Source organism: Zeugodacus cucurbitae, chromosome 6 (assembly GCF_028554725.1).
Source record: "Zeugodacus cucurbitae isolate PBARC_wt_2022May chromosome 6, idZeuCucr1.2, whole genome shotgun sequence".
In the NCBI taxonomy this organism is placed as follows: domain Eukaryota; kingdom Metazoa; phylum Arthropoda; class Insecta; order Diptera; family Tephritidae; genus Zeugodacus; species Zeugodacus cucurbitae.
Genome location: NC_071671.1, coordinates 68,926,973 through 68,951,786, shown reverse-complemented (window position 1 = coordinate 68,951,786; position 24,814 = coordinate 68,926,973). Strand labels below are relative to the sequence as shown.

The window sequence follows — 24,814 nt, the reverse complement described above, 5'->3', positions numbered from 1 at the left end:
ACAAAAATGTCACGTGACCTTTAATTGACATCACGTGAACAGGGTGGGGTCATTGACCTGTAAACAAAAATGTCACTTGACCTTGAATTGACATCCCGTGATCATAAATGTAAACAAAAATGTCACGTGTCATCTGGGCGGTGTCAATGATCTGTAAACAAAAATATCACGTGATCTTTAAATGACATCACGTGATCAGGGTGGGGTCATTGACCTCGCTCAAAAATGTAAACACAAAAATCACGTGACTTTGAAATGACATCACGTGATCTGAATAAAAATATCACGAGATCTTTAATTGTCATCACGTGATCAGGGTCATTGACCTCATGGAGTAACCGGATATGATGTTACCGGAACCGGAAATGGGGCATCCGGAAACGGAATGAACCAACTGGAACCAGATATGGGATAACCGATGGAACCAGATATGTGAATGATGTGCCGGAAGCGAAAATCTTTTACCGGAAACGGATGTTCGATATAGAGCGGACGTCAAAATGACGGAAGTTGAAATTGGACTGGAAACGTTCTCCAGAAAGTGCTTACAGACGGATGCAGCGTCAGCTTCAGGGCTTAACATAAATGTTTCCGGTTCATGGAAGACTTTCGTTTGTAACATATCCGCTTCCGGTATGAGACTGCCGTTTCCTGTAATCGTTATCGATATTGGTGTAATGTTTTATTCCGCTGTCTTCATCGGTATGAATCTATATCTATACTACTATTATAAAGAGGAAAGATTTGAATGTATGTTTGTAATGAATAAACTCAAAAACTACTGCGCCGATTTCAAAAATTATTTCACCATTCGAAAGCTTCATTCACCTCGAGTAATATGGACTATATTTATTGCTAGAATTTAAACTTTTTGGAAATAGTTCTCAGGTGAGGGTATCAAAAAGACTCCGTCATGGAGAATCTTAATCTGAAACTGAAAATCGTCAAAATATTAGAAATATACCAGCTCCCTTAATAATCCGAGAGAAAGACTTCGGACACCAAAGACTAGATGTCGTAATCAAGTTTTAGCTCATAACAAATAAAATATAATTTCATACTCGAATTTTCTTCATTATACATTTTTAAATGAACCCACGAAAGGAGCGGGAAGTACATACATATGTATGGGAAAGTGTGTAAAAATGTATAACATTTGAAATGTTTGTTTCAACCCGCGCGAATTGGGAGCGGTCGGCTAGTTATATTATAAAATGTTGGCAATTTCGAATTACTAAAGTCAAATTTTTAGTTATTTCTTAAAAAACTTAAAAATATTAGAATATTAGAATATTAGCTAACTATTAAATATCCCATAGATTAATAAATATTATTCAAACAGAAGATTTATAAGATCAAGCCTACTCCCACTTATGTATTAAAATAAGTGCCAAAAATTCACCATTTCACCTTTTTTCCATCTGAAATTGCAAAAATGTCTGTGTTATGTTAAAAATAAACCACACACGAATATTCTGAAATTTCCCAAATGCCTTAAGTTAATTTTAGAGAACACTTGCCTTCAATACTCCTTTCGCATATGTATTTGAATAGAAGTTTTGCTTTCAGATAATTATTGCTGCATTTTCAACGCCACCCCGAGGAATAGACATTGTTCGAAAATAACTTAATTAAATAATTCCACAGATTTATTTACTATATTTGGTGACTACACTGCTACTGCTACTGCTTCTTCTTCTCCTGCTTGCTTTCGTAAAGATTCGACCAGCAAAAATATGCGCCACTTTACAGTTCGCATTGAAAGCTTAAATAAAACAGCAATCAAAGTCAACAGCAAAGGTGAGGCATTAAACACGGCAAAATGCCGGCCAACACACACACAGAGCCATATACTCTCACAGCAAATGTATGAATCAGCTGCTAAGCAACAAATACACACATGGTTGTGGTTGCGGATTGACATAAGTTTATGAAATACATTGTACGAGTATCCACACAATGTTGTTGCATGTTGCATGTACATGTGAGCATGTAGCACGCGACAACACTCCTCGAAGCGATCAAGAGAGTGTGAGCGATTCTTAATCTTTGCAACTTTTTAATTACTTTTTCAAGAAGTTTGTAACATTTAAAATTGTTTAGAAAACTTGGTGTGGCAGTCAAAAACAGAGGAAACACACACACAAACATAAAAAATGAAGTGAAATACAGTTAAGCAAACAAAAAGCAACACAATCAAAGAGCAAACAGAAAAAATCAAAGCAATATTGAGCGGAGAAAAAAGGAGAAAAAATAAATGAACAGCAAACAACGAAAACCCCAAAAGAACGCGCACGCAGACAGGCAAACAAACTAGCGGCACTCCAAATGTTTGTGTGTTGTGTGTTTTTTAAAGCTGAAAACAAGCCACATGCCACACATCAGCCCGTTCCAGTGTTGCCATGCTGGTATATCTGGTATTTTGGGGCTCGGTTTAATCCGCTTGACTCGACCGCCTAAGCAACCAGCATGATAGCTGTGAGGCAGCGCTGATACGGCTTCATGCCTAGGCAGCCTTCGCTATTTGTTGTTTTGGTTTCAAGGGAATTTATGTACCATTCAATGACGCTATTTCGAGGTAGCTCTGTTACTAAAGTATCTCTTGCGCTTGTTAGGTCTGTCATGTTTGGGGTATTTTTTGTCTTTTTTTACTCAATCAGTGTCTATCGGCGTTTCAGTAGTGATTTAGGATACTAGGAGAGGTGTAACAACAGAACAGCAAGTGGAGAGAGATGTCGTTGCATATAGAGCATATATCGTCGAATTGTAGTTATTTCATCGTATTTTTATTTATTCTGTCCCAAACTGTTTAAAGCGATCCTAAATCATGTATTACTTCTATATATAGAGGTTTGGCATATTCCAAAATGTGTTCTCTAGGTTCTTAAATCTTGGAAAGCTATTACTAAAATGATAATATTCCCTGTACATAATACATCCACGAAAAGATATTGGTTCCGAAACTTTGATTTAGAGGGATCAGAACAACATGAAGAAACGAGATTGGTTCGGAAACTCTAGTTCAGAGAGCTAAGACCTCTTTGAGAACTGTATAACATGAAGAAACGAGATTGGTTCTGAAACTCTAGTTCAGAGAGATCAGAGCTCTTCAAGAACTGAACAATATGCAGCAGAGTTTTATTAAAATAATACTAGGTCAAACTTCGCTAAAATACATTTTCAGTGAGAAAGGGGAATATTATTAATATAACCTCAAATACTTTCCAAATTTTTCGAAACAATTTATGGTACGTTCCGTTATTGCTTGCGAACAATATAAACGTTATTAAATTACTCTTTTACACAACCATTTACAACAGATTATTGTATATCTATTAAAGTTTATTGAAAATATTCCACATGCTAAATTTACTAAAATATTTAGGTGACCTCCAAAAGTCAATACGCATCTATATATTTTGTATGAAAAAATGCGACATTTTCGGTGCTTTCCAAATTTAAACTGCATTATTCAACGGCGTTGGATTTTGGTTACGTTGCTTGCGGCGAAACCTAATTTGGTTCCTCATTTCCTAAACCATATGTGATCCGATTTTTTATTTGATTTTTTTTCGTTTTCTTCGCTCTTTTGCAACTTAGTCTTCTAATGTAATTTTTCATTCATTCTTCTCATTGCAGAAGGTGTCGCACAAATAAAGGTGAAAGGGTAGATTGTTACAGCGGAAAAGGGCCAAATTCAAGAACCCTAACCAACGAAGGGTATGTCAAGTACATATGTGACAACAAAAAATATAACGGTATTTGTCGGTATGTAAATGCCATACACGCGCCGCTCATAAAAGACATAAAAAATAATAACCAAAAAACTGTCGAAAATTAAAGCCGCTAAGAAAAGAGTAGAAAAATCACAGCTAAAACACTAAGGACACATACTAAAAAATAAAAATATAAAATCAGAAGACCGAAAACCGAAAAAAGGCGTTATAAAAAATTGAAAACGTTCAAGTTTGAAAGACACGTCGCAACAGCAACAACAACAACAAATACGACCTGTATGCTTCCGCATGCTTATCTGACGACACAGAAATGGCAGCTGACGACTGTTGCCTGGCCGATGCGACGACTGACAACTAAATAAGTACAACAACACTAGCAAACAAAACACAAACTGTTGTACCTACAGCAACCACTTACACCCGCTCCTCCTATCCCAGTGTCTGCTGCGCGGCAGCTTGTCCACGTAACACAGCTGCGATTGCAACAACAAGAAAAGCAACAACTGCAGTAACTGCAATAAATAGCAAACCAGAACACATTGAGCCGCATTAAACCGCACGACGACCGACGCCGTCCACACCACAGACACTGGCGTTGCATACGTTGAGGCGCACACGAGCACATGAAGCGGCAGTGCAATCACAGCTCGATACGGCTGTTGATTGTGTTCGCTTTTGGCGAAAGTGCTGGTCAACGACCAACAAGCAACTCAGCCAGAAAACAACAACAACAATAACAGCTAGACGTGCACAGAAGTGACAGTAGAAGACAAACAAAAAAATAAACACGAAATTAAAAGTGCGAAAGAATCAAATCACAGTCCTTAGGCAATACGAGGCGCATTGAAATTGCCATCGACTGTGCTACAGCCAGTGTGTGTGTTGGTGTAAACGCTGTTCTTGTTGACTTCTTTTTTTTGCGTACAGTCACTGAACTCAGTTGTCCTTCGTAGTCGCCATCTCCACGTGTATGTGCTGCTGCGCCGAAAAGCGTACAACAAGCAGCGCGCTCTCCAACGCCTACAACAGTAGCGACAAATGGCACCGCACCACTGGATAATAGCCAGCAAAACGAGTCGACAAAAACGGCATTGAAAAACGCGAAAAGCAAACAAAACAACGCAAATAACCATCCGTTGGCGTTTTCTACTTTTTCGCAATTCTCTTCAATTTTTATTGGCTCACTCTCTTTCGTCGCTTTTAAATTGACTTTGGCACATAATTCGCACACACCCAGAGCATACGTTTGCGGGATCTCCTCTACATACCTTTCAGTCAGCCTCCTCCAGCCGTTGTCTGCTTTAATTGAGTTGACTACTCGTACGAAGCACAAAGCACAGCAGCGCCCTCCCACGCCAACAATCAGCAGCCAGTCGAAGTATCATAGAGATGGCGTCAAAATTTTGGTTGAATGTTTGGTGTGCGCTGGTCGGCTGGTTTCCGCTGGTTGCGAACGGTTACCTGAATGTCTTCATTAGCCATCGCGAAGTCATCAAATTGATGGGTGAGTAGAAACAGAATGAACAGATAAACAGCAAATACAAACGGCTATTTTAAAGTTTAAAGTGCGAAAGAGAAATTGTTTGGGGAAAGTTTCTATGAGAGATATTAAAGCAAAAATGTTTAAAAAAACTTCAGGATTTTGCTATATAAAATGTTTTTTCTGTTTTGAAAATGCGAAATCTAAACACAAACACATATTTATGGTCGAAATAAGCTTTAGATTCAGTCTGCTTTTATTTGTTACTCATACGCCCTGTATCTTCCATGTGTGTATAGGTATATGCAAATATATCCAACATTATTTATAAACTATATTATACCTAATTATTTCAAAATACTGTTAGCGACAAATATTCAGTTATTCGTTTCATACAGCTCAAAAAATTTGCATTTGCCGGAGTGACACAGCACCACTGCGTATACGTAAAAATTTTTATTTAAATTTCCTGCCGCACCAATGCATTTTTGCAATAATCTTATTATGACTAATACAGAAAAGCATCGCATTTTTAAATATTGTGAATTAAATATGAGTTTAGATGGCATTATATCTGTGGATACATATGTATTTTATGAGCTCGTTTTCACTTTGTTAGAATCCAGATGATGTAAATTCACCAGTGGTGTTTGGGAAAACTGTTTTAAATCTTTTTTATACAGTTTAAGAAATAGGTAACTTATAAAGTTAAGAGCTATAATCAAACTAGATAGAAACATTTAACAAAAGGCGCGGCACCAAGTTGTCTGTGAAATCTTACATCTCATAAGCTTCATAAGGGATTCCAACAAAATTATTTTCCTAATATTCCAAGCACAAATACAAAATTATTTAATTTTAAGTTGCTAATAGCTTATATTACTTTGTTGCAATACCAACTGGGTTATCGAAATCATTCTTGAAATAAGGAAACAACAAATATATATTTCTATATATTGTATGTATCTTCTTCTTCTTGACTGGCGTAGACACCGCTTACGCGGTTATAGCCGAGTCCAAAACAGCGCGCCACGTATCCCTCCTTCTGGCAGTTTGGCGCCAATTGGTTATACCAAGCGAAGCCAGGTCCCTCTCCACCTGGTCCTTCCATCGGAGTGGAGGTCTCCCTCTTCCTCGGCTTCCACCAGCGGGTACTGCATCGAATACTTTCAGGGCTTCAGCACTTTCATCCATTCGAACAACATGACCTAGCCAGCGTAGCCGCTGTTTTTTATTCGTTGGACTATGTCTATGTCGTCATCGTTCCATCGTCTGCGGTATTCGCCGTTGCCAATGTTTAAGGGATCATAAATCTTCCGCAAAACCTTTCTCTCGAAAACTCCTAGTGCCGTCTCATCGGATGTTGACATCGTCCACGCTTCTGCACCGTAAAGTAGGACGGGAATGATGAGAGACTTGTAGAGTTTGGTTTTTGTTCGTCGAGAGAGGACTTTACTTTTCAATTGCCTACTTAGTCCAAAGTAGCACCTGTTGGCAAGAGTGATTCTGCGTTGGATTTCCAGGCTGACATTGTTATTGCATGTATAGGTATGTATAGTAAATATAAAATAGTCCCAGAGGCTGCATATTCGAAGTATGAGAGCTAACGTCCGTCCTGTTGTTATTATATCGAATATATCGATCTATAAAGAACATATCTTAATGGAATTAATTAGACTTTTGTGGTCTAGTGTTAAAAGCGATTTGTTAACAATATCTTCCCTAATAAATAAAACTCATTCAATCGCTAAATATTTCACAATATTAGAACTCTAACCCTTCCACCGTCGTGAATTTTAAGCTATTACATGTGGCAGCTTTAGCTTAATAGTATTAAACAGAAGCTATTGAAAAAACTAAACTTTTTCAAAACCAGTAAAAGTACTTCAATGGTATTAAGTTCAAATAAAACTGCTAAGAGCGCAATCAAGTACAAAAATACAAGTCATATACAACTCTGATAAAATACTATTTGATTTGAGAGCAAAAATAGATCGGCGCATTGCCTCTTCGCACCAAACGCCACTGACAATGAATGTGGACCACAACCGATAGACTGATTAATGGCAGCAGCCAAGGATCACTTTAATTCAGTTTTTCGCCCGAACAACACATTTGCTGCTACACTACAAGCGTAGCTTTCAGTGCACGCAGACGTAAACAGAACAAATATTATATTCACAATCATACAGAGTGTTTACTCAGTACAACAGCTAACTAGCGAATATTGGTGGTGGAGGGCACTTGATTTGAACAAAAAATAACAGCGAGCTCAGCAAAGTGAAAGCAAAACAAATAACGTCGAGCGAATGTGAAAGCATTAAGTGTTGCAAACTGAAAAACTGAAAGCAAAGCTAATGCTGATGCGGTTAACACAATCTGCGAGCGGTTTGGCGAATGGCGGTAGTTAAAAGCTAGTAAACGGGCGAAAATAACAAATTATCAGATGCTTGGGCGTACTTAACTGCCAGACGCTAAGTGGACAATGGCAACACGAGAAAACAGAAAGCGTTTACACGAATAACTGTTTCTTTGTTTGTACGTATGTATGTGAATAAACGTATTTGTTTTGCGCATGTGAGAGGGAGGTGGGGCTTGTAGAGGCTTTCGAGCATATTTTCATATTTATAAAAGCGTCGCTGGAGTGTTTGACAAATAGCGCATAAGCGAAGCTTAACTTCGTAAACAGCGTTTGTGCTCAACCATTTGCGATTTCACTTTGCTTTTGTCGCCGTCAGCTTGTTATTACAAGGCGTCCAACTCTCTGGCAGCGCAGCGCTTAATCTCAATAAGCAAAGCGGGAATCGATTTCGAACGCTCTAAATCAACATCATTATGGCGCGCACATATTGTTGACAATCAGCAACAACAACAATAACTAAAACAAAATTAACAACAAAGCGCGCAAATAGCAACAACAATACACACATTCATATAGCAAACGATAACAAAGTGGCGAAATACTTATAAATAGCTACAAACCGAAGAGGACATAAACCGCTAACCACAAACTGCGAATGACGTGACATCGGCAACCTCACCAACACCACCACCACAGCCACTGGCATTCTTCCGCTATATTCGGCGCAATATTAATGACATATTCAGGCGCTTTGGCAGTCGCAATGCATCATTTACGTGAACGCAATCACCGTCACCGCCATTTACGGACGCAGGCGAAACGAGCGCGATGCGGTGAGCGGCGGTGGGCGCGCAAAGAGACATGGCTCAGCATTGACCTCGACCTTGCCGTCGAGCTTTGTGAGCGCGAAGCGTGCCGCGAACGTTGATGTTGCCGAAAATGTTTACTGAATCGCAAACAGGCAATCAGCAGCGACGAGGCACAGCCAAACACATACACACACAAGCCTAAGTGATAACTTTCCCAGCTCCGTTCGCCGTTCGTCGTCTGTGTAATTGATTAATGATACTTCGGCAGCGGCCTCATGCCCTTTTTCTGTCAGCCACTTACCTAAACGCAATGTTGCTTATTATTATGATAGTTATCTTTGTTGCTGTTGTTGTCTAATAGTTATTGTCAAACCGGATTTCTTTGTTAATGTGTTTCCCGTTTTCGGAATAACGCCATGCTTTCTTTTTTACTCATCTCTCCGCGGTTTTGTCGTTCTTTTTGGTTTCGTCACTTTACATGCCACTTCAGTTAATAACAATAACAACGACAGCAAAAAGCAAATATAAGGCACAAAACCAAACCAAATAGGCTCGTGCAAAGGCAATAAAAACATAGATGACAATGAATTTTGTTTATTTTAACATTCCCCATTTATCTTGTGGGAATTTTGCTTTACCTCAACACATTGTCCCTGCTGCGTAGCACAGTGGCCCTTGGATTGTGTTGGACTTAAGTCGTTAGGCAAGTTTTAAAAGTTAGTTGATAGTATGCGTATTTAATGGCGTTCAGATTTAGGAAATATGATTTGCCCACAAAAAGTTTGTAGATTTTTCATTATTACTTGTCGCTCTCCATATTATTTGTTGAAGGATTTTTGCGGATTGAGGTTTGATTAGTTCGCCGAATTGTTCTTTTCCTTGCGGTTGTTACTACAGCAGAATTTATTTTAGCTTAGTCAATCAGGGGATCTCTTAAATAAGCCGATTTTCGCTTATATAATTAATAAATATTGCGCCTAATTGTAGGCAACGCTTCTTTTTTGACACTATCTTAGTGACTGATAAAGTTCAACTATATTCTGAGTCTGAACTAATAATAATAGCTTAGCGTTCTACATCCAATCATTTCACAGTAAAAAAAAAAACATTTGCGAATACATTTTTTATATTTTAATTAGCATAAAAGAGCGGGCTCAGTTCGACATCTACTATAAACTTTATCTACCGTTATAAAGTAAAACAAAAGCATCGCACGCAGTCATTAAGAATCATAGTTGCTCACTAAAATTGCACACTTTCCAACTTTTAGTTTTACTTAATAGCAGAGTTACGGCTAAATTTGACAGCAGTATGTTTGCATTGTCATATAATCTTTGCTTTCAGACTTTCAGAGAAAACAAATAAACCAACTGCAGTCACATACACCTACGAACAGTGGCAACTCTTAAAAATTAAAATCAATGGCATGGCGTAGTCACAGTGCTTACGAAGAGCATTAACTAATAAAACTACACCTGCCTAAGCCAGATATCTGAGTGAGTGTGGACCTTTTTATTCAAATGCTGCACTTTTTCAGTCACGACGCCAAGGCCTCGTGTGCACCTAATGCATTACACCGGCACACACATGCAACTTCATAAATAACAAGCGACATTGCAGAGATAAAGAATAAAATGGCAAAGCGAATAAAGCAGGAGAATACTCGTAAGAGGTATAAGAAATGCAAAGGACTTTTAAAAATAATCCCATAGAGCACTTTCAGCATCTGTACTTTGGTGGTGGTGGTGTGTTGCTGGTTAAACAACAACAAAGGCAAACATATGTTCACACAAACAACTGCAATTACATACAATTACTACAAGACTAAGCACGCATTGGTACATTTCCGACTACAATAACGGCACAACACAACAGTTGCATTACATGCAGGCATTAAAGAGAACACACTAGAGCTCTTGGAATTCGACTAATCGAATTAACCGAATAGGGCATTATTCGAATAATAATATTCGGTTTGCACTATTTGGATAGTCGTCAGTGATCGTTCGTTGTCGACTATTCGAATAGTGCAAGTTCATTAATTTTCTTATTTTTATTGAAAAAAGGGAAACATTAAAACTAACGATTAACTTACTTTAAAATGCAAAAAATAACAGTGATTTCACGGGAACCATTAAGTAATGGCATAATAGTTGTTAACCATTTCAACTGGGCGAATGTATTAAATCAGTATTTTTCATAAAACGTCTATTTTGATATAAGAAAGTTAAGAGGTTACCATTTGTTGGTTGCAATCAGCTTCTACGTGGTGCCACAATGTTTCCAGCAATGGAGAACGCCCTCTCTGATTCTGATAAAGTGGCTGGAATGCGGAAACTTTAAAAAATCAAAAGCTGTTTGGATTTCAAACAATTTTCATTTATTCGAATAGTGACAGTATAACTATTCGAATAACCGCAGTTGAACGACTATTCGAATAGTCGTAACATTGCATTTAATCGAATAGTACTAACCGGTTAATATTCGTACAAACGCTTACAAACCGGATATTCGAATAATCGGTTTTCAGGTTAATCGAATAATTTTAAGAGCCCTAGAACACACGTACAAGTGCAAGCTCATGTGTGTGTGTTTGTGTGAAAATACTTGTACTTTCTTGTAGCTTCCCATAAATCCGAAGCATCTTAGAAAAGAAACGTTGCTCTCTTGTATGCATACACTTATGGCGTGAGTATGTGGATTCTTGCGCTCACATGCCTCCTGCTGGGAAGGAAACCATATGGAATAATACACTTGTTGTATGTGCAGGTGTATTATTCGTACCTTCCCAGCTATAGCTTTCTATTTTTAGGCTTATTTATATATGCAAGCAAGTTATTGTTGCGAAATACACCAACACATGTATAAATTCCAACTTTTTAATGGAAAACTCATGTAAGCAGCACTCGGTGGCGCGTGTGTATTCGCACTTGCACTCGCGGTAATATATACTTTTCCCGCCTATCTAATGCAGTGCAGCCAAACATTTGTGCAGCATTAGCTGCAGGATCAGCTACGTGACCCAGACAACAGGAAAACTTAAGAACTTAAAGTTGCACATATTAACCCAGTGTGCTAAGCCAGAGGGTTGAGATTTAAAATAGCAGTTCACTTGCTGCACTTGGTTATATATTTGATAAATAGTGAAATCGATATGCACGAACGTAATTAAATTGATTAAGTTTTGAGAAACAGTATCTTTAGTTTTTTCACATTTCACTTTTGTCCGGAAAACATAGTATTAAATTAATTTATTAGATAGACGAAAGCGTCATATATGAGAGTTTGTGCCAAAAAGAGTCAGAAAAGGTTCACTTCTTACCATATTCCTCCCTTATCGTGTATTATTTTTTCAATTTTAATCCCTATAAAACTAAAACTAAATTATTGAGATTATTTTTGACAGTTGACACTAAAAGATATTACTGAACCTTAATTATAAAACATCGATAACATTTAGTCGAAAAAAAAATGATAGATAACAAGTAAGGAAGGGCTAAGTTCGGGTGTAACCGAACATTTTATTCTCTCGCAATTTATTTATTTAACTTTATTAATATTATATAATACACAATTTGACCTACATATACGTCATATATATTGTATAAAGTCCATTGAAAGTTGGAAACCATAATATTAGGTTAGAAGCACCGAGGTCCTCATGTTCGATATATGGGGCCTTGACAACCTATGGTCCGATTTCGGTGATTTTTATAATGGGGCTGCCACACTATAAACGTAGTATTTGTGCGAAGTTCTGCATCGATATCTTTACTAGTGCTTTCTTTATATATTGTAAAGTAAACGATTCAGATCGTCTCAAAATTCTGGTAGGCGTGGTTGTGAAGCGATTTAGCCTATTTTCACAACATATCATTGGGATGTAAAGAAACTATTACAAACCAAGTTTCATTGAAATCGGTCGAGTAGTTCCTGAGATATGGTTTTTGACCCATAAGTGGGTGATGCCACGCCCATTTTCCATTTTGTAAAAAAATCTGAGTGCAGCTTCCATATGCCATTTCTTATGTGAAATTTATTGTTTCTGGCGTTTTTCGTTATTGAGTTAACCCACTTTTAGTAGTTTTCAACATAACCTTTGTACGGGAGGTGGGCGTGGTTACAATCCGATTTCCACCATTTTTGGACTGTATAAGGTAGTACCTAAAAGAAACTACTCTAGAAAGTTTCTTTGATATACTTTTCGTAATTTGCGAGATATGTACAAAAAACTTAGTAGGGGGCGGGACCACGCCCACTTCCCCAAAAAAATTACATGCACATATGCCCCTTCATAGTGCGATTCTTCATACCAAATTTTACTTCGATAGCTTTATTTAGAGCTTAGTTATAGCACTTTAAGTGTTTTCGGTTTTCGCCATTTTGTGGGCGTGGCAGTGGTGCAATTACGCCCATTTTCGAACTTAACCTTCTTATGGTGCCAAGAAATACGTCTTCCAAGTTTCATCAAGATATCTCAATTTTTACTCAAGCCTAACCCTATATCCAACTCGTTTAGTTTTAGGACTTTCAACCAACCGTTATGTGGACAGAACTATAATACTCTCGTAGCAACTTTGTTGCGAGGGTATAAAAATTTACAGTTGGACAGTTATAAAAAACTACAACATTGAGTCAAATGAAATTATAAGCAAGAATTATCATTATATCGATATTTTTTGGAACGAGCGAGATTAATTTTGACAGTTGACATTTAAACTTACAAAAAATCGATATTAGAATTAGAATTATCGACTATTTTTTTATTTTTAGTTGAAAAGAAATGATTTTAAAATTAATCATATTATATAAGCTGCCTCCTCAGCTCAGATCTTCGAAGTGTTCCATAGAATTTTCGATAAATTGTACTATTTACTACCTACAAATTTTTAATTGTGTTTATTTCTTTCGGAGCGTAGAGAGTCATGTTCTGGATTCACTCCGATATCCATAACATTAAATTTACTCGAACATGCTTCACTGTTACTTGCGTTATTTTAATGCAACGTACTCAGCAACAAATGCAAATGCATAATACACAAATCGTGTAAATATTTTTGGTTTCTTGATATTCTTTATTTTTCAAATCTCATACGTAACACTTCACTCTCTAAATCGCTGCAATTATGCTACTGGGCCCTGTTGCACCGGGAAGATGTTGGACAGACGACACGAAGTAAACACAAATATAAATGTAATCTCTGGCTACCCATCTGGGTATGTGTGTGTTTATGAGTGTGAACTCAGTCTCACACGTAACAACAAAAGACAAAGACTGCAATTTGCATAAAGTTGCAGCAGATAATTAGTGCTAATAACTCACTTTAGTTGCAAACTAACTTGGCAAAGTGCTTCTACCGACACCAACAACAACTGTAATAGCAACAACAGCGACACTTACAAAACCAAGCCATAAATGCAGCGGTGACGCTCGCAAAAAGTGCCGACTGTAATGGTAAATGTGGCGCTCGCAGTGGCCGTTGCAAGTGTTAGAGACAGCTGGGGGAGGGGAAAGTGGAGTAGTAAGTACTGGAAATCGCTGAAACAAAAATGGGACGAATGCGAGCCTCAAATATAGGAAGGAAGTGGTAAGGATGAGCAAGGAAAGTAGTAAATATTCCATCCAAAATAGTTTTAAGATTTTGGTTGCTGAACATTTCAATCCAGACTAAAATATATTTCTGACATTGTAGAGCTGGTGAGCAAATGTGGAGTCAGACTTTCTAATGCATACTAAACATATTTACTCAAATTTGATATGCTTTACCGAGGAATAGAATAAAAACATCCCCGCAGAAATACCATTACACTATAGTAGTACCCGGGCATAATTGTTTAAGAGAGTATTCGAATAGAATGTAACTAATTTGAGACGAATGGGCAAGGGAACGTGGTAGCGGTGAAAACCGTATACTTTCTTTTTCCTTTTGGCTTCCTTTCGCCGCTGTCGGTGGTGCGCACTCAATTATCAAAGCAGCTTGCCGGTTGCAGGTTGCATGTTGCACGTTGCCAACTTGCATAGATAGCAGGAGCAGATGTGCTGGAGGGATTAAAAATTGCAAGAAAGCCATGTGACCTAAAAAGCAAGTGCGACGATTGGAAGAGAAGCGCAATACGAAAATGAAGCGAAAATGCCAGGAGCAACAATCAGACGGAGAAGAAGTGGGGATGAGGTATGATAAAAGACGAAGAAGAAGAAGCACGAATTAAAGTTGTTAAATTAGTGAAATGCCGGACCACCTAATAATCGCTTGTCCGCCCACAAAAATAACTGCTGATACCCACATGCTAAACTTTAAACCGGCACGTAGTACAGCGCGTGCCAGGTGGCACATGGCCGGCAAAGACAATGAAGCGACAGAAATTGCGCATTGCACGCAGGCTGCGGGGAGAGGGCCTCGAAGAAAATGACTGCAACGTGCCACGCAACGCAATGCAGCGTAAAACTGTGCGGTGCGCAATGAACACGGAGGCGTCTCCAGCAGATACGCATGCAGAACAGTTTCAGAGAAGATTTGTGCTGATTCTTCTTGTTTTAGCGGTATCTACATTAAAATTGTTTTCTTAATACACTTTATTTCGCCATCAAAGCTGCACAGTACGCCGTCGCGCCCGTGGGTGTTGCTGCAACTGCGCTGAGACTGCGTGTCAGCACAAAGCGGACAGCAATGAAAGATTAAACGTTCCACGAAGAGTTAAATGGCAAGCCGTAAAGGAAGTCAAGGAATACAAGAAAATCGTGGGAGCTTCCGAGAAATCGCAACAGCTTGTAAATAAATAATTATAAGAAAATCATTGAAAAAGTGTTTGCTTTCCACGGCGAATAGTACATACATACATGAGCCAAACTCGCCTGAAAGTCAGGTACGTCAAGCAAGACCTCACATAGTCGGTGGTCCATACAACACATTGCCGAAGTTGGTTTTATTCCGCTTTACTGATTCGCCTCTCCCACAACATCTTCACATATGTTTGAGTGTCATGTACAAAACAAATTCGTTTAAGCAATGCGAAATGAAAATTTGTCTCCATTTCTCAGTTTTCTTTCTTTCATACTCAGACCTTAAGCGATTTCGCATCCTACCTCTATCTTCCGCATCAAGTTGATTGGCAATGTCCATAGTCACAGAGACGCTCTGCGTATGCGGCAATCATCCGATATTCAAGAGCAACGTCAGTTTATGCATTTTTCGCATGAGTGAATCGCCAAAGAAACGCAGCGCAACGCAACACAACGCAAAGCAAACGTAATGTGTGCAAAGAGTACAATACCACACCAACAACAGCGACAAAACTGTGGCGCTTAATAAGAGTAACAGTTCACTAAAATTAAGTTAAGTAGAGCTTGGCTGAGTTCAGTACAGTTCAGTACCTTTTAAGTTCAGTTCATCCTCATAGTCGTTGCAGCAGTTGCAACAGCTTGACCTTTGATTTTCACAATTGCGTTGACACAGTGGAGCGATTGCCATGTTTGGTAGGATAAAATATGGTTTATTAAAAATAATAATTTATTGGAATTAAAGTGTGTATATAATAATCCACGATTCTGTATCTGATTTATATAAACAGTCTTCCGACTTTTAATTAATTTTCTTTTTCTATAAATAAGAGACAATTTATACTTGTAATTCTCTAATCATATTAGGCAATATCAGTCGTTCGGTTGACGTCACTTTAGCTTATTAATTCGTTTGATTCTTTTGGAGCTAAGCTTATAATAGAGTGGCTTAAGTACATAAAATCAGGATAATAAAAAGTTTCTCGTCCTCGATGTAAAAATTTAACATAAATTATTCCCCTGACATGTGTCAAACCTCATCTGAAAATTATGGAAAGCGTTTCTTACTGTTTTAGCCCACATATAATGAAAGTGGGGATCCTTCGGGTAATATTTTCCTGAAAATGTGTATAGGTCGCTCTGTGAGATATTTGTATACTTCTAAGTACATATGTTAGAGAGTTTTTCCTCTGGATCAAGATTATTCATATTTATCTATGTTCTAGTGAGCTTTAAAAATAATATATGTATTTTCTTAGCAGTAAATTGCTCGTAAAAATGAGCGTCATCGCTTATAATGTACTATGGCATTTTTATCTCTGTTTGCAACAATAAATTGGAGATAGTATATATTCCCGATTTCGTTTGAGTTTCCCTCACCTGACTTATTATAACTGGATTAATCTTTCGAAGATCCAGTATTAAATTTATATTAGAGATGAAGTATATTTTTTCGACAGAATCTCAAACCACAGTCTTGTCAAGTAATCATAAAAACTTAACAAGCAGATTAACATCTGTTCTATTATATCAAATTCGATGCGGTTCAAGTTTAAATTTGTTGGATTTCACAGCAGTCGCACAGCACACAACATAGCACAGCGAGGCCTATGCGTTTGACTTGCTTGCTATTTGTGTTGTTATTATTGTTGACGACGCTTAAATGAAACCTTTTCATATTTAATTTAACATTTTGTACGACTGGGCACAAAGGACACAGCACAAGTGAATGCGAAGCGATGATGAAGGAGGAGGGAGCAAAGTGGGGTATAAGTGAATTGAGGCTCTAGTGAGACTGGGTGAGTGAGTGAACTGAACTGGCAGGCAGCCTGTTGATGTGTCTGCTATATCCCTGCTTGTTAGCGGCGCAACAACGTTACTTATATACACAACAAGTATACCATATATACTGTTGAAAAGACTCGCTTAGTTTTCTCGCTTGTGTTCCTAGGAAATATGGTCTGGCTTGGTGGCTCGGCTTGTGGAAATAAAATAACGCGGAAGGCTAATGCCAGGACGAATAGGTGTCGAAGGACGAATGCCAACACTGAAACGCAGGGCGGCTGAAGGAAATGGTTGTGGGTGCGGTTTTTGCACGCTTGCGTGAGTTGTTGCTTTCGCTGTGAATGCTTGACTGCTTCATTTAAATTAATAATCAAAGGAATTGAAGAATATTTGCTGGCAAATAATTTTTACTTTACTTCGTTAGCATTTAACGCCATCAATGTATGTGTATATGTACAATATATATATTTTTATATAACTATGTATATATATCGAATAGTTGTAGCTGTTTGTGTCCGTTTGTAATTTACTTGCTATTCGCTTGAACGTCCTTCATTAACGCTTTCTACGCAAGCGAAGGCAGTAAGGCAGGCAGGCAAGTGATTGGCGGTGAATCGGCGCGTAACGGTAAAAAGCGCGCTCACGCAAAGGTCAAACGAAGGCAATTAAGCGAAATTTGCGATTCAGCCAGTTATTGAATAAAAATAGGTGGTGCGCTATAATAGCGTTGGGGTGTGCGGCTGATTTAAGGCATGAACAATTACAAAGCAAGCACACTCACGAAATGTGTATGTCATCAAGTATTTGCGGATAAATACATTTATATATAGAAGCATATGCAGTTGTCTGTATGTTATTAAAGCGGCATGCCACATATGAATAGTTGGCATAATTCGGACAGCCGCTTACAAACAAACAGACTCACCCACACACTCACGTAGCAAGCCTTTGAAAGAGCGACGCACAAAACGAGGCCACATCGCAATTGGCTGGCACAGTGTTGCAAGCCGGCGGCAGTGACTGCAGCTGCCTAACTTTCGTACGACGGGGACCCGCACTTATTGGCTCAGACATGAAACAGTTCACAATTACATTTGGACTTGGACTCGCATGAAGTCAGCGAACGTACAGTGCTGACGCAAAGTGTGACCCGCTGCTGCACTAATCGCCAACCATGCGTTACTCCTTAATAAAGCTACACCCTCTTGCTTATAGCGCATTTAAGCCGCATTTGGTTGCCTTGTGGCCTCAGCTGTGGCAACGGCAATATGGCAAATATAGCCATGTGAATGTCGCAAATTGACTCACCAGCTTACACAGCGCTTAAATCGGAGAGATTGGTCGAGTGCACTGAAAAAAACTTTGGCGGGGTTATGAAAGAACTGTATACTTGATCATTGGACGACAACCAGTTGTCTTTAGCGCGCGAACCGAAAATGTTTTGAAGGGGTTTGAACTACGTTAAGGTTTTTGGGTTCATAAAAAGTTCCAAAGGCACGAACTTTTTATCGAAGTTTTGGGAATTTCATTCATGAAAACTATTGTTCCAAAGTAATAGACAATTTATGTAGATATCTACCGAATTTACCATTTCGGGTGCGTCCGAGAGATGGCTCACATTCTTCGGACGACCTAGTAGATACTATTGACTACCATTAGCGACACTAATAGCCATCCTAGCGTCAACACAAGTGCGACAATCCCAAGAGTAACACGTTGCTATGGAAACTGACGTACTGACTGAAAAAGATTTTGCGCCATCAAACGGATGGGTAGGGGGGAGGATTATAAAGAGAGTACTAGTTTTTATTGAGCCAGTTTGCGAGAATACCATTAGACTAAGACAAACCTTTAACTTTAGAACTCGAAAACCCAAAATATGTTCGGTGCATTTGTTCTTGTGATGGAGTACTTTTGGTTGTTGGAGTCGCCATTTCAGTCTATTTGTGCTCGAGATATCAGTCTCATCAGTGTGGCTGGCTTTTTTCCGCTTTACTTTTTGCAAAAACACAAATAACGACGAGGAGCAAAGTGAATTCAATGGAGTGTACGAACAAATACACACCAGTAAATCCGCTAGGCCTACACACAGATCACTTCACGCTTCACCTGCATTTGCACCACTAACTGATATGGTAGACAAAGAGCTTCAACGAAGGCATCGGATCACACGCACCGCAGCCACAATAAATGGAAAAAGTAGGAAGTGAAAAATAGGAAAGAACAAAACTTGGAGAGAGGCGCATTCCATGAGTAAATATAGGAAAAACAGCACTCTTTGGATCAAACAAGGAATTTGAGTATGGCACATAAACGCGGGTGCTGTGCGAGTCCACGGAATTCCCCTTTTTCTCGTTACTGTTTTTATATTTTATTTCTTGTTTTAAAGTTTTCTTTTATTTATTTTGTATTCTCCGCTGCAAATGCTTTTCCTCTGTGGCGCGTAATTGGATTTAAAATTGTTGCGAAATCATTCGCCGTCGAAACAGTCGAATTGACTGCCTCCTCGACTGTTTGGTTGGTAGTTGGTTGCTCTCGCAGTTTTATTGGGGTTTCGGCTATTTTTATTGAATTTTAAATACATTTTTCGCTGCGTTCAAATGCAGTGCATTTCCACCAACGGCACCGCATTTTTGGTGCCTTCCGCATAGTGCAACATTTTTTTCAATATTCTATCGTGAATTTTAGAAAACGCTATTGAAATCGGAAATAGGATTAATAATGGCTTTGCGGGATTTCAGTGTACTTTTGTAGACTTTATTCCTCGCATAAATTTAATTAAACTCGCATACGCACATTTGTGGAACCCAACTGTATTAGAAGAGAGAGTAAATGGATTTATTGGTTAGAGCAATTTGTTTTATTTAAAAAGTTATTTTTCCATTATTTACAAACTCAATGAATTATAAGCCTTTTACTTGCGCTCTAAAAATCTAATAATAACGGTTTCACTTAAAATTTTCGCACTTTCCATTTCGATGATTCATTATGCTCAGTTCATAGTGAAGGATTAGGTAAGAGGGGGTTAAATCACAGTAAACAAAAGAAAGACAAACAATTTTGTTTGCATAGAATGCCAAAAAAGTGTCCAACGGATCTCAGAACGATGCCTCCGAATGCTTCCAAAAAAAAAATCCCTTTGAAAACCCTAAAAATTACCAAGTAACCCGCCGTAGACCCCTTTTCCGACGATTATTGTCGAAAATCGAGGAAGTCCGATTCCAAAAAATTGTCAATTGTATGTATAATATATGAAGACTGTGAAACTTAGTTTAAAAAGGTACGACAGTATCTTACCGAGATCGCAGAACTTGAAGTTAACATGCAAATCGTCATATCAGATTAGTAGAATGTTAAACAATCTTAGAGCCAGCGTGCGGTCACATGCTTCACAGACTACTAAACCGAAGAAAGATCCAATTTACGACCTACACGTATATGGATTAGCACATGCAGTGGGATTCCTGCCAAAATGCCACTTCAGAAATGTCGTTACGAAGTCAAGCAGCCGGAATGGAGTAGCGCAATAGATATAGTGTCAAATACACAAGTCAAAGAGCCAGCCAAAGACGAGAAGTGTTCGCCGCTTGTTCACTATCTTTCGGTTGTACAAAGACGAAGAACGAGTTGACCGTCCGTCCACCTAAGCATCAAACCCACTACTTACTGCCGCATTTCGCGAGGCGTAAACGTATTTCAGCAAACTCGCATCTTACGCTTTTGAGTGTGTTTACGCAATCGTTACTGGTCTAGAACGTCTAGAAAGCATCGAAGCAGCAGATGGACGGGCGACGAACGAGTAAATATTGAAATTGAGCATTGTTTGTTGTTTGAGTGTATGCCTGAGTCTTTCTTTGCATTTCACCCGCCGTTGAACCCCAGCAGATCTACGGCAAATCAAAAAGACACTTAAATGTTAGCAGCATCTGACAAACACACAAAATGAGTTTTCTAAGCAGTTTTCATTTAAAAGATATTGCGAACATTTGACATCCACGCGCATTCGCCGGCATTCATTATGCTCCCTAACTCACTACCTCTCCCAGACGACTCGATTGACGTTTGACGCTTTCATGCTCGGCTTCGTGCATAGTGCAATCATAGTTGGTGGGTCGGACAGATGGGTTATCCGTTGATGAGCAGATGCGTACAATCACAGACAGTCCCTCTCATATCGACACTTCGTATTCGCGGCCAATTTTATGGCGGTTAAGTGTATTTTAAGCATAGTTTAAATAGCCAATAAAATGACAGCTACACAAGTGCAACCCTAGGTCGCGGTTGAAGCGAGTAAGAGAAAGATAATGTTGTTGAATTGAATTTAAATGATGCGAATGGATTTAAGTTAACTGTAACCTTTGCATGCGCAATAATTGCGAATAAGACGCTACAATTCTTAGTGACTCAATCAAAATGAAATTTATTACGTCGAGAGTCGCTTATTTAGGGTAATTATTTATTTATATGTTGTTACTGGCGCTAAACGATTTGACTGGTCACAACAATGTAGTTGAAGTTAATGGAAGTTACATGTATTGTCCAAACCTTATTTCAGCAAATGATTTATATAGAAATCAAATGGAGCAGCTTACTAAACTCTGTCAAATGTTTGAAGGTAGTTTTTGTAAAGTCTCTGTTATTTAATGATCGGCAGGCAACTAGACGAACTATCTTCTTAAACAAAGAGTGCCTTATGTTCCTACCGTATGACTATCCAGGGTGATTTTAGGTCGAATCGGCGCAGTAAACACTTAAGCTATGGAGCTTACGCGAATCCAAAACTCTTGGTAGTACAATATTAGCCTCCTGTATTTCCCAATACGGAATAGGTATTATACATGGTATCTATATGGTACCTAGTACATTATCTGAAAAATAGAGAGATATTGAATAATTTACTATTAATATAACTTTTTCACTAATTTTATTACTCCACATATGTATACTTATATTTCAATATAATTACTATAATTACCATATTCGTTCAAATTATTATCACACCGCCTTATGGATGGCCCGATAAAATAGGCAATAAACACACCTTAAAAAAGTAATTGAGGCTCTCGCTTTGTGGTCAAAAGTGCACAATGAAAATTTGAAACAGATAAGTGACCACAAAATTAAATAGTGGCAAACACATCGACACAAAGCCAGAGAGGGGAGTGATATAGAAATCAGACTATGCACTCAACTATACATTTAATATCAATCAGTTTATCCCTTTCATATTTTACACATTCAAGGCAATTTATTTCCATTTTCCCCTCGCTTTGAAGTGAAATCGCATTTTTATATAACTACAAATGGGAGAACATGCCTTCGCGCACATGTGTGTAAATGTATGTATATATTAATGTGTGTGTGTTTCCATGCAATTGAGAGGCTTTTGACAAAAAATCGTTTCCTGAATAGAGTCATTCATACAGTTGGCATGAAAGGCAGAAATAGACCGTAAAACGCTCGACAAGTCGGGGATAAAAAACACGAAGCAAGCAGCAACTCCCCACATGCGCTGCTAAAAGGTGCGTAAAAGTGCCTCACATTTTTTCCGATTATTTTTTATATACTCGTACGCTTACCTCTTGCACTACAACAAATAGAGCCACTAATACTATACTAGTACTAATAATAAATTGCAAAGCGTTTTCACCCCCCAAACTGAGGGCGTAAATTTTCCCGTTGCCAGAAATTCATTTTCAAGTACAAAGCAATGAAATTTGATTGCGCGATGATGAAGGTGTCGCATTCAGCGAGTGTGGAATAAAAAAGTATTTTACTATTTTTTCAATTCTATATTTTTCTTCCTTCCTTTTTTTGAAACGAATCGAAGAAGTACGCATTTTGTTTTTGCGCTATAACCAGCACAAGATCAAAGCCACAAAGGCTCTGTAGCAGAAGCGAAATTGTGTACATTAGTCACTAGAGTTCGACAGTGTCAAGGGTTGCTAATGGTCCCTTGGTAGTGTTGGTTACTACATTCGAAAAAAGTACAAAATTTCATTAGGAAAAATCGAGGAAAAAATAGATAAATAACAAAAAGGGGAAAAGTACTGAACATTTTTTTGAAAATTGATACAATACTAAATTGCGTTTTAATACCCAACATACGAACAAACATATTTCATATAACTGTATTTTTTCTATTTTTCACCACTTATTTTCTTCGTATTCGCCTCAATACGCCAAACGCTTACGCAGGCTTGGAAGCGGACTTGTTCTATGTGCATGAGGGCGCTATCAACACATACGCCATGCATTTCACGGTGCCGGTGCCAGCAGATGTGCATGATTTAGAGTTTTCATGGCAGAGTTTGACCACATATCCGGTAAGTAAAAGAGTCATCATCCTGACTCACACCCTGTACATAAAGATTATTACTGCCAAACTCTGTGTGTGCGTAAGAGACGCAAGCCTGCATTTGACCCCACAGAGTTTGACAGAGCACTACCACCCACACCACTTGTGTAGCACTCAAAATCTAATTTGCACTCCATTAACCTTTTCGCCAACAACACACCGATGAACAACAACAATACCACCCAAACAACCACCAACGAAATTATGCTACCTGGCCTTACTGACTGCCCTCAGCTGCCCTACACCATTACTATCGACTATGAGCACGAGCAGAGCGCTTTGGCCGCGCCCACACTCAGCATACCCGACAAAGGCTATGTGCCGCAGCAGATTGAGACATTTCTGGTGCATCTGCCGTGCACGGGGAACGGTAATAAGGAGGTGCCGCTTGTCGTCAATATGCTTGTGAGCGGCCCGCCCCGCACTAATGACACCAAATTGCATTTTAAACGGAATAAAATCTGCCTCAAAGGTAAGGCCCAACCAGTCCAACGTCTCTAATCCAATTACGTACGATCATCCGCTGTTCAGCGCATTTATTGCCTGCAGTGTCATTGCATTTTTAATCGCGCATTTGCAATTTTTCTCCTCTCATACCTTTCCTCTTTTTCCCTTCACTCAGGCTTATTTCCCGTTCCGAATCAATCAGCGGCACCCGCACAGGCGCCGTCATCGGGTCACGCGTTGCTGGGTACCGCTACTTGTGCGCTCGGTTTGGTGCTGGTCGTCGGCTTGATTGCGTCAGCCATGTATGTGCGCGCACGCAAGCAAATACGCCAGGACTCGTTGCAGTAAGTATCTTGGATAAGGAAGGGGGAGCGCGGTGTGCGTATTTGAGAAGCGCGCGCAAATGCATTTTTAATATGAAATTTAACGCATATTTTTCTTTTTTCCGCTTTGTTGTTGTAGCACCAGCTTTACTACTGCCGCTTATGGCAGCCATCAAAACGTTTTCATACGCCTAGATCCGTTGGGGCGTCCGCCCAGCGCGAACAGTGGTTCCTATGCGACTATCGCTAGCCTGAATAATTACCCATCGGAGTCGAAGAAGTCTTGCAACATTTTTGACAGTAAGTACAACGTCTCTTGAATCACTAAACTAAACCGCACCCGATGCCAACTCGGCAGTTAAATGCAACGTTTTAGAGCTATTTTTCCTATAACGCCATCTTTAGAGTTCTGAAGCTTTTCTCACTTATGTATCTTGAGAAACTTTCAATTTGAAATTATAGTCTCTGTGTTAGTTTTAGAAAACTTACCAATTTTCTTCAGAGATTCTCTGCGAATCGCTCGACACTCTTTCATTGCATTTTCCATTTCGCCAAAATGTAGGCAACATATTTTAACATTTGTGTCGAAAAACTAAAATTAAAAATTTGGGTCTTAAAAAAACCCACATATTTCAGCACAAATGTGTCACAGTTTCACCCACAAGAACTTGGCACCCTTCCAAGTGTAATAAATTCTCAACTTTAAAATATCGATTACTCGCGCTCGCCGCATAT

At 38.8% G+C, this 24,814-nt stretch overlaps 1 protein-coding gene across 4 annotated transcripts in view; it reads left to right on the top strand.

The window, feature by feature from the left end:
- The window catches only part of LOC105220235 (tyrosine-protein kinase RYK-like), a 184,629-nt gene that overhangs the window by 25,262 nt on the left and 134,553 nt on the right, over positions 1-24,814 (top strand). For 3 of the 4 annotated variants that reach the window (XR_008471855.1, XR_008471856.1, XM_054233935.1), the window contains exons 2-6: positions 3,640-5,241; positions 23,150-23,277; positions 23,544-23,781; positions 23,932-24,100; positions 24,219-24,379. Coding sequence is in view for 1 of the 4 variants with exons in the window: in XM_054233935.1 (XP_054089910.1) it covers positions 5,127-5,241; positions 23,150-23,277; positions 23,544-23,781; positions 23,932-24,100; positions 24,219-24,379 (811 nt within the window). In the remaining 3 variants the exon portion in view is untranslated. Of the gene's footprint in view, positions 1-3,639; positions 5,242-5,633; positions 6,766-23,149; positions 23,278-23,543; positions 23,782-23,931; positions 24,101-24,218; positions 24,380-24,814 lie in introns of those variants that run through there. The other variant, XR_008471857.1, reaches the window with a different exon arrangement.